This window comes from Falco punctatus (genome assembly GCF_963210335.1).
Source record: "Falco punctatus genome assembly, contig: scaffold_42, whole genome shotgun sequence".
In the NCBI taxonomy this organism is placed as follows: domain Eukaryota; kingdom Metazoa; phylum Chordata; class Aves; order Falconiformes; family Falconidae; genus Falco; species Falco punctatus.
The window spans coordinates 468,185-477,924 of NW_027660254.1; the positions used below are offsets into that span (position 1 = coordinate 468,185).

Here is a 9,740-nt window from a genome sequence, read left to right on the forward strand (position 1 = left end):
AATACAGCCAAGAAAAAAGTAGTCAAAATCAACAACATGAAAAGAAGTATAAAGAAAGAATAAAGGTTACAAAAGAAAAACCACCACAATAACCCAAACAAAATAAAGCTCACCTTTGTTCTTAATCTGCCAATTTCATTGACCATTTTCTTCACTTCTCCCTGCAAATTAAGCTGGGACAGTCCCCCTCTCGCCTCATACACCCTTAGTTCCTTCGTAGCTCTGCTCAGCAGCCTCTTCAACCTGCACAGCAAACTAGTCATGAAAACAATGAAGCAAAAAGAAACAAAACTGGACTTTTTCACATACTCTCATGTAAACAGCACAGACACAGCTTGCTTTATCTTTAATGTACTTGACGCACCAGGAATTACCAGGAAAAAACAGTATTCCTGTGCCACATACACTTGGAGAGTCCAGATTTCACCTGAAAAGAGGAATGAAAGACTCCCTTTTTCCCAGGAGAACTGCAGGGCAACCTGCATCTGCAGTTGTTTTGGCAGCTATTGAAAACCAGGGGCTGGTGTACAGAAGTACCTTGCAAGAACTAACACGAGGCTGGCATCTGCTCACAGTTAGGTACACCTATTTTTACACTAAAGTTTAATAAAACATGACTCCTACGCAGGGATACCTCTTCACCACGCTAAAAAGCCGTACCTCTTACAGTCTTTCTGCAGATCGAGGTTTCTTTTCATTACTTGGGCCAGACGTAGTTCAACTGGGCGTTTCAACTCTACCAGCTTCTTCACTTCCTTTCTTTCACTCTCGCACTTTCAAAAGAGAAAAGAAAGATGTATCACGCACACAGAGCACAGGAAAAATACCTACGTACAGTCTGTGCATCTAGCGCTCTCCACAGAGAAGCTGCTGGACATCTCTATCCGTTAGCCACGTTCCACAGAATGCCATGGGACGGAATTCCCGAGGCTATTCCATCCATCACTTCAGGTTTCACATCAAACAGACCAATATGTAACTACAGAAACAGATGCCCTCGCCTGAAGCAAAGGCCATCCTCTTCTAGACATAACAGGTGGAAAAGATGCTGGAGAACACTTTTGGCAGTGCCTCTGCTCATAGTAGGGATTATGTAGGTATGCACTTCATGGGAGAACATCAATCCATCCAAAGCTTTCATGGGATCTTCCACCAACCAGCAGGCAGGGGCTTGTGGAGGAATCTGATCTTTTGGAGTTCTTCAACATTTTATTCCCCTCGGCCATTACCTCCACCTCTTCTGTGTGGGCATTTACTTAGCCACATGATGGTTTTCCTCCTCTTGGTGTTTTCTCAGCCACACCAGAGGAGAGCTGGCAGCTGTTTTGACTTTGTTCTTCCATTTTCCCTCTACAGAAAAGGAGAAAAGGGGAAGGCCGCCCCTTGGCAACTGGCAGGCGCTGCTTGTTTCCCAAGCACTCGTTCATTTACCCAGCATTCCTTCAGTATGTTTTTCTGCAAGGCTTTTAAGCTCCCGCTACGCTGAAAACATACAGCAGCTCCTCCATACACGCACTGGAAACATAAACCTGCCTAGAAACCAAGGGGTCAGAAGATGACCACACAAAATCCAAGGAAGAACTGGGAACTGTGGCCTTGCTCGATGTGCTCAACTGATAGCAAACCACACTGGGAACTCTTCCCAACAGAGCCACTCCAGAACTTACACAAAGATACCCATCTAGCTTTTATTTGCTTCCTCCGTGACCCCCAAACGATAAGGTACTCGCAGCCTGAATGGCAGGGATAACAGAAAGCAATGATATGTAAGAACCTGACCAGAAGGTGCATGTGGTTCTCCTGGGTATTGCCTCGGTGCCCGGAGAATTTTCTGGGCTCACCTGTTGCAACAGTTCAGCCTTCTCCTCGTCCAGCTGAGCAACGCGCTCTTCAAGGTGGGATCTTGACTTCAAGTGCTCCTCCCACGTGCTGTGCAAGTCCTTGGATGTCAGAGCCAGCATGTTCTGCTTCTGCGTCTGTGAAGGCAACAGTGGCAGAAGAAAAAGTAAGGTGGCCGGAAAAGACAAGAGCGCAGGAGAATGCAGTAACTTACACAGAAACAGGCCTAAGCTCTCCTCCACCCATCCAAGACCTATGGCCAAGGTTGATGTGGAGTGTAAAACACACCTTAGGAACCATAACCAAGAACAGCAGCTGGAGCTGGTGGGAAGAAGGAATACTCTAGAAGCGACAGGATGAGGTTACAACTTTGGGGGATAAGATGACATGCACACACACACAAAATCACCCTACAGCTTTCCTGCAAAGCTCCTCTGGTTCCCTCTATACTTCAGTTTTCGTAAGAACACTGCAAAAGGTGGTGCAAAAGGACAACATTCGCTCCTACTTTCAACAGCTACACTCAGATTTATTCATATAGTTACAGACATTAAGTACCTTAGTTTTCAACTTTCTTTCCAACTCCTTTTGCAAGCGCAGCTTGTCTCTCTCCAGGTCACTGTGGTAGCGTGTAGTAACTTCAAGTGAAGCTTCTGGCATAGATTGCTTTTTAGGTGCATCAGCAAGCTCCTGCTGCAGTTGTCCAAACATGCCCTAATGAAACAGTTAAATTAGCATGAAGAAAGTTCTAAGAACATGAAATACGCCTTTAACTTATTTTATTATACAATTAGACCTGTCTAGATTGAACCCAAAAGTATGAAATTTTGCCTGCCAGCAGCAGGCATCTGCATGGATGATGACCTCTCGTCATCTTTCTCAGCTGAGAACCTTTGACTATCAGCAGCTGTTCACGAGGATTTCTGTTTCCTAACACATAAAAAAGGCTCAGGTATTGTTCTTCCTTGAACAATACACAGGAACACACTGCAATCAGGTATTTTTTTCCTGACAAAACCCAAAGAAATCTGTTGTGATCTAAGAGCCACAGTTTGACTGCAAATATTACTCTGGTGACTGAAGGCAGGACTTTGTGTTAGATTGTTCTTTCTTCTGTTTCTTCACTATACAAATACAATTAAATGAATACAAATATCTGAAAGCTCCTTTGAGATACACTTTAAGGGTATGTTGAATCACATCCTCTTGTAGTCTTCTTACTCAGCTCGTTTTAGAAGTACTGATAGATTAGGTTTACAAAAATCTGCATAGCTCATATATATATATAGCTATATACATATACACACACTCTCTCACATGATCTTCAAAAGGAACCCATTATTTTGGTAGTAAGAATACAAAGCAAGTCACAGTTTACAATGATTGACAGTACTGCTGGAGTGTGGCTACACATCATAAAAGGGAAAGCTTAAGGTCACCGTCTGACATGAACTTTGAGGAACAGGTAGGCCCCTCAGAACCCTCAAAACACATACAGAAATCAACAGCTGGACATTACTAATACTCTTCACTCTTGATAGCAGCTTACAGAGAACCTATTTTTTCCCCTCTATAGAAGCTTCATATAAATCTATCCCCAACCACTTCACTTCTCTGTACCTTCATTTCTCAGCCCTCGTGTATTGGATGGTTCCTCCTTTTATACCACTCTCATTCATGTCATCAGTGCAATACTTACATCAACACCATCAAATACTTAAGACTATTCTATAGGGCATAACATGGACTAAGGAAAATAGATGAAAAAAAGTTCTAGAGAAGAATCACCTTTCTTGATCAAAGCTTAGACTTGGATACCTTTTTTCTGTTCTCTGCTTAGATCTGAGGACTAATATCCCCGTTGCCAAAACTTTCCGCAATTCCGAGAGAAACATAACAAACCAGAACAAATCAGTATTCTTTGGTCCCATGCATATAACTTACACCGGATACATTGTAGGAACAAACTAATTTCAAGAATGGACAAACTTTAAATTGTTCTTTCTACGCATATACTTTACCTGTCTTTCTACTACGTCAGTCTCATATTTAAAGACTTGTTCCCTTAAATCAGTGCACTTGGCATTTAAATCCTTGTTTCGCTCTTCTATTAGATAAACTTGCTTTTCTGTATCAGCTCTAAGTTTGCTGAAAATGTCATTAAAACAGTGCTGCACATAATCCACTATTTTTTCTTTCATGATCCTCTTGTTCTGCATCTCTTCCCATTGCTGATGGAGTAAAAAGGTTTTCACTCTGGAGCTGGGCCAATCGCTCCTGCAAGGACTCCTGTTTTATTACAGGTTTGCTTACTGGATCTTTCTCAAGTTGTCAAGCATGATCACATTCCTTTGCCCGACACTGGCCTTGACTTAATTCTTTTTTGCCATTTCTAAAAGCAAAGCTTTTTCTCTGAGCATTTGCTTCAACTGGTGAAGCTCATTTTCTAGCCTATTAGCTTTGCTTTTAGCTTTACACAGCTGCAGAGACAAGCTCTTGTTGGTTTCTTGCACGCCAGAGAGGTCACGATGGAGCTCGACTTGCAAGCAAAGGCATTCATCACGTTCTCTGTGAAATCTTCGTTCAGCATTGCTTTTTGATGACAAATGAAGTTCAAGTTCTTGAACTGCAGCGTTCAGGGAGGAACGAAATGATTCAATTTCTGTCTCTAGTCTGTCTTTGCTTTTGTTTGTCTGCTCAAGTTTGGAAGTCAGCACTGCAGATTCTGTCTTTAGTAAGTCCAGCTCCGTGTTGAACTGAAAAAACATTTGTCTTAACGCTTCCTTGTTCAGTTTAAGTTCCTTTTTGAGAGCTTCATTTTTTTCTTTCAAGGTCTCATTTTCCTTTAAATATTTTCCTTCTTCCTCCTGGTGCCTAAGTCTTACTTGAGTGAGTTCTAGCCTTAGCATAGCAATCTCATCTTGTAGTAACTGATTCTTGTACAACAGATCCTGTTCTCTGTCAGTGCTGGATTCCTGAAGGACAGGGAACATGAATAAAGAGCCAATTGGGAAATGAATCTACAAAAAACCTGCAGCAATAAACTGCATTTTAACATTTCTAGTACTAAAGCATGACTTCAAAGATGAAGTTTCAGGCAATAAGCTACTCTGTGAACCCATGCACATGTACAACGTACGTACACAACGGAAGTGCAACATATCCTTAAAACCTAAATGAACATCCCAAATATACAGTTACGTTTTTTTCCCCCCTTAAACCAGCAACCAAAGCTTTTAAAATGACAGCGCTTTCTTGTATGTGCATGCCTTTATAATACTGCCTTTAAGGTTGAATTAGTTGTGCTACAGATCTGGTAAACACAAGGCTAGAAAGGGTATTTTCCTTCTCAAATGTCTTCTGAACACTTATCCTTTTGTGTTACTGGAAGTTAGCTATAAAACTCAATCACCCCCGGAATGCAATAGTCCTGTATATTTCCTCTTTATTTTATGTATAACTTTTTTCCACTTAAACACATTCACTCTACATTTATTGGGCAGCACAGCCAAGAAAAAAAAGGCTTCCAGGCACTGCACATTCTTTAGGAAATTCAGTAAACTCTTTTCAAGATCTTCCAGGCACTGCACATTCTTTAGGAAATTCAGTAAACTCTTTTCAAGATCTTTTTTAATACAGTGTTTATGATTGCTTTTTCTCCTCCAGTTACTCTAACTCTTACAGAGAGTTGAATTCATTGCTGATATTCGATCATAAAATTTTAGTTATGTGGAGGTGGAAAAGAAAGGCATACTTGAAGTAAGTTCAATAAGGGAATAACTAATTTAAAAAAAAAAAAAAAAAGCAATGGAAACACAAACACTGTCAAACAACTTTCTTCCTGGTCAACCTTGCCATAGGTAGCTAGGTGTTTCACTGCTAGAAAGCCTAAAAAGTGATGACGAAATGTCTGTGAAATGACAAATAACAGATAGGTTAAGAAACGGTGTAAACAGTGTCTTCTATTAGTTTCCTACTTGCACAAGTAATTCAGGTACATACAGGAGTGATGCTGCTTTCCAGAACTTTTAGACATAAGAGAAAACAAGAAAGGTATTTACCCAGATAAGTTACACTGGTAAACAGTAAATAAACCATCAAGAAACAGAAAAAGTTATGTAAGATTTATTATGACTTTAAAACAAACATGGTGAAATTTAATTTATTATTAGAAAAAAAAATCTGCTTACCTCTGATTTTTTTCCTATAGATCTTCTTGTCCCTTCTTCTAGTTCCATTTGTCTCCCAAGGTGGTTGTTCAAAATTCCTTCTTGAAGGGCTCTGGCCCTCTTTTCCTGAGAGAGCTGTCTCTGTGTTTCATCACGTTCCTCTTCAACCTACAGTAATACAATAAAACTGCTTGCATCTGAAGAAAAAACAGAGCTAGCAATACATCTTCCCATTCTCCCTTGCATACTTGAAAACATTTTTGATTCCCCACCGTTATGATAATCCACCTATAAATAAATAAATTTAAATTTTCTTATGAAAATTTAAGAAGGCGAAATACAGGATGTTTTGTAGTAATTCAAAAAAACGTAAGGCTTTGCCTGAAATACAAATGAAACCTCAATTTTGAAAAAGGAAAAAAGGAATAATAAACTGCAAAGCAAAAAAAAAAAAAAAACCAGCCCAATTGTGAACCAACTGTACCCTACTGTTCTCAAAACCTGACAATTGTTATCCAACGCCTCTTCCGTGAACAAAGCGCCTCCTTCTCTAGGCATACTGGAATACAATTGAAAAGAAGCAGAAAATAAGACAAAGACTTTAATTCATTATTTAATATACCTGTTTCAAGAGCTTTCTCAGTGTTCTTAACTCCATTTCTAAATTCCTAGAGTGTAACTCAAGTTTCTGTTTCTCCTCCATCTCTTTACAATATTGATCTTCTTTCCTTCGGAGGTCTTCTCTCATTTTCTCACACAGCACTTCTACTCTGAGCCTCTTTTCTTCTTGTTGTTTCAAAGAACATCTGGGATTTAACGGAGGATTTGAGAAACAAAAGCACTGATATAAAAGTAGATATTCCAACATGATGAACTTGCAGAGACAACTCAAACCATAAAAAATGTTAAATGTTTTCAGAGTTCATATTTTTACTGTACTTTTCAACTTTTTAAAGAATTCTAACTTCATTCCGTTGTGCATGGTATCAGTTGTACAAGATAGAGAAAAAAAACTTTGGGTGATTTATCCGTTATTTGTAAGTTTGTATAGGGAAACACACACCAGTGTGCACACTAGAAAAATAAAATTAAAAAAACCCATCTTCATATTACAGCCATTTTGTTGAAAAAGGAGTTTGTTGTCTCATCAGATCAAAGCATCGTAAACTTACTATGGTTAGTATACATTTTCTTAGTATACTTAGCATTGCCTACATATTACGGATTCAGTGACCAGAAGTAATACTGGTGAATCAGCACGCCACTTACCTATGGCAGACCCGACAATTTTTCAGCAGCCTTCTGTAAGTCTAAAACAACTGCTGCCCACAGGCAGAACAAGCAGCTTCTGTTTACTCAAGAAGGATGTCAGTGTTCAAAACCAGATTCAGAAATGCATGGGGTTTAAGCTGAATACGATTAAAAACAGTTTTAAACCTCAGTTGGATCTACCTCTGGGAGAAACTACAGCAATTTCATTTTGAAGCTGACTTACAAGGAAAGCCTTATGGAAGGTCAGCTTCTTTACCAACTGAAACAATCAGCAATGAGCACTGACATGGTAAAAAACGGTCCATGGTGTGCCCACGGTACCCAAACAAGAAAGCAGCTTTGCGTTTGATCATTATTTTGACTATTTTTTCCCATATACTCACAATAGTGGACAAAAAAAAAAAATTAAAAAAAATCAAGTGTCAACCTAAGGGAAGAACTGCCAATTGAAAGCCTGCTTTAGAAATTCCGCAAAACAAGAATCAACCACCACTAAAATTACTTGAAAGACTGACAGAAACATTTGTATTTGAATGGCGTATATTGCAAGGAGAAAGCTTTACATGTAATTTCTAGTGTAATTTCGCAAAAAGTGTAACTTTTGAAAGTATAAATTTAACGCTGCTTGGAGAATTCACTTAGAATGAAAATACTACTTCTTTATACTTGACAGATGTTTGAGGATTTTGAACACCTGCTGAAGTCAAACCCAGGCCAAGCTGGGACCGGCCTCTCTTCCTCGTACCCCCCTCCCCCGCGCTGGGAGGCCCAACTCCCCCAGGCCCAGCTCCCGCAGCCTCCCCTCACAGGGCTGGTGCTCCTGCCCCCGGGCCAGCCCGGCATCTCCCTGCCGACCTCACACGGACTGGGCAAGATCTCCTGGGCTGGGCGGCCAAACACCGGGCCCCGGGCTCGAGACACAGCTCAGCAAGCCCTGCGGAGGGGTGGGCACTCACTGCCCCCAGTGCCCTGGCACTGCTGCCCTCCATACAGCCCAGGCCGCTGCGGGCCGCCCCAGCTGCCAGCTCACGGTGGCTCCTGCTGAGCTCGCTCTCTGCCTGGGCCGCTCCCCAGCCACGCCGTCCCACCGGGGATCACCACAAGGAGATCTCCCCTCCCAGGCCAGGGCTCTGCAGTTGTCCTTGCTGAACTGCCTACGGTGCCTGCTGGCCACGCCTGTCTGACGTGATGTCAACAACGATGAGAAACCTCACGCCTCTGGGTCTAGCTCAGGAGTGTGGGGAAAGGGGCAATCCCAAACTTGACCTTTCCAACAAACAAACAGGTAAGCAAACAAATGCTCTAAGCTCTGGTTTGACTTGCACTGGGTGGAGTTACCAGAAACCCTAGTATTATAGGCCAACTGAAGCCGCAAGGACAAAATGAAAAAAAAAAAAACACCACCCAACCATCTCTCAAATCTCTCTTATAAATCTGATTTCCCCATACACACTCTCTTGCTCTTTTCTTGCTAGAAAACAAAGTTAGAACAACATCCAGAAGACTGTACATGGAGCTGGTATCCGGACGTTTTTCCCCTCTCCCATTATCTACTTCATAGCATAACTGGCCCACGGGATTCAAAAAACCCAAACCCAAAAGACTGGAAACTTCTCATCCTGTTGCCTGCACCATCAGTGTCTTTCGGAACAAAACCACTGACAAGATAATACATTATCAGACCACAATTTACATACTTAAGGCTTTGGATATCCCTTTTCCATTCTGCTGCTTGGTGAGCCAATACGGATTTCAAATCTTGAGTCTTCTCCGCTCTGAACTGTGACTCCTCCCTTTCATCTTCCAATTTCCTTACTTCTCTTGAGAGCGCTTTATACTGATTTTTCTGACGTTCTATTCTCTGTTCATATTCAAGAAGTATGTTTTGCATTTTCAGCAAAGTAGCAGAACCTGTTTTGAGACAGAAAAGACACAAAGCTGCACAAATACTGCCCAATGTATAAGCTGTTCAATGCTTTGCTGCATTAGGTGCAGGTGGCAGGTCTCGGTAGCGGGAAGGTCCCTGTGAGAAGGAGCCAGGGGTCGTCCCGTGCTGGACATGGACGGTTTCGATGGACCCACCGCAGGGCACAGCTGAGCCTCTCAGCCGTGCTGGCAGCTCCTCAGGAAAAACAAACGTAGGAAAGGGTGAAACCACCACACGGGCAGAGAAGGGGAAAAGCATGTGAAAACCAGCCCCGCAAACGAACACCCAGGTCAGCGAAGGAGGAGGGAGAGGTGCTGCTCCAGGTGCCAGAGCAGAGATTCCCCTGCAGCCCCTGAGAGAACCATGCTGGAGCAGATACCCACAGCGCAGTGCTGCGCAGGACCCCGTGCCAGAGCAGGCGGATCCTTCCCGAAGGACCTGCGACCCATGGAGGGCCCAGGCTGGAGGAGATTTTCCCCAAAGGACTGCAGCCTGGGGGAGGACTCACACTGGAGCAGGGAAAAGGGACGAGG

The 9,740-nt window shown here is 42.2% G+C and overlaps 1 protein-coding gene and 1 long non-coding RNA gene across 2 annotated transcripts; both read right to left on the reverse strand.

Moving 5' to 3' along the window:
* Positions 1 to 638: 638 nt before the first annotated feature.
* On the reverse strand, positions 639 to 3,255 carry LOC308057350 (ankyrin repeat domain-containing protein 26-like; the record flags this gene model as incomplete). The annotated part of the gene is made up of 3 exons (XM_080411468.1): positions 2,398 to 3,255; positions 1,842 to 1,976; positions 639 to 773 (listed from the first exon to the last, which is right to left on the reverse strand). The coding sequence occupies exons 1-3, from the start codon at positions 2,548 to 2,550 to the stop codon at positions 639 to 641; spliced, it is 423 nt and encodes a 140-aa protein (XP_080267594.1). The 5' UTR covers positions 2,551 to 3,255.
* A 2,380-nt stretch (positions 3,256 to 5,635) lies between these two features.
* Positions 5,636 to 9,410, reverse strand: LOC308057359. The gene is made up of 2 exons (XR_013925233.1): positions 8,978 to 9,410; positions 5,636 to 6,814 (listed from the first exon to the last, which is right to left on the reverse strand). It is a non-coding gene; the product is annotated as an uncharacterized lncRNA (long non-coding RNA).
* Between the last annotated feature and the right edge of the window lie 330 nt (positions 9,411 to 9,740).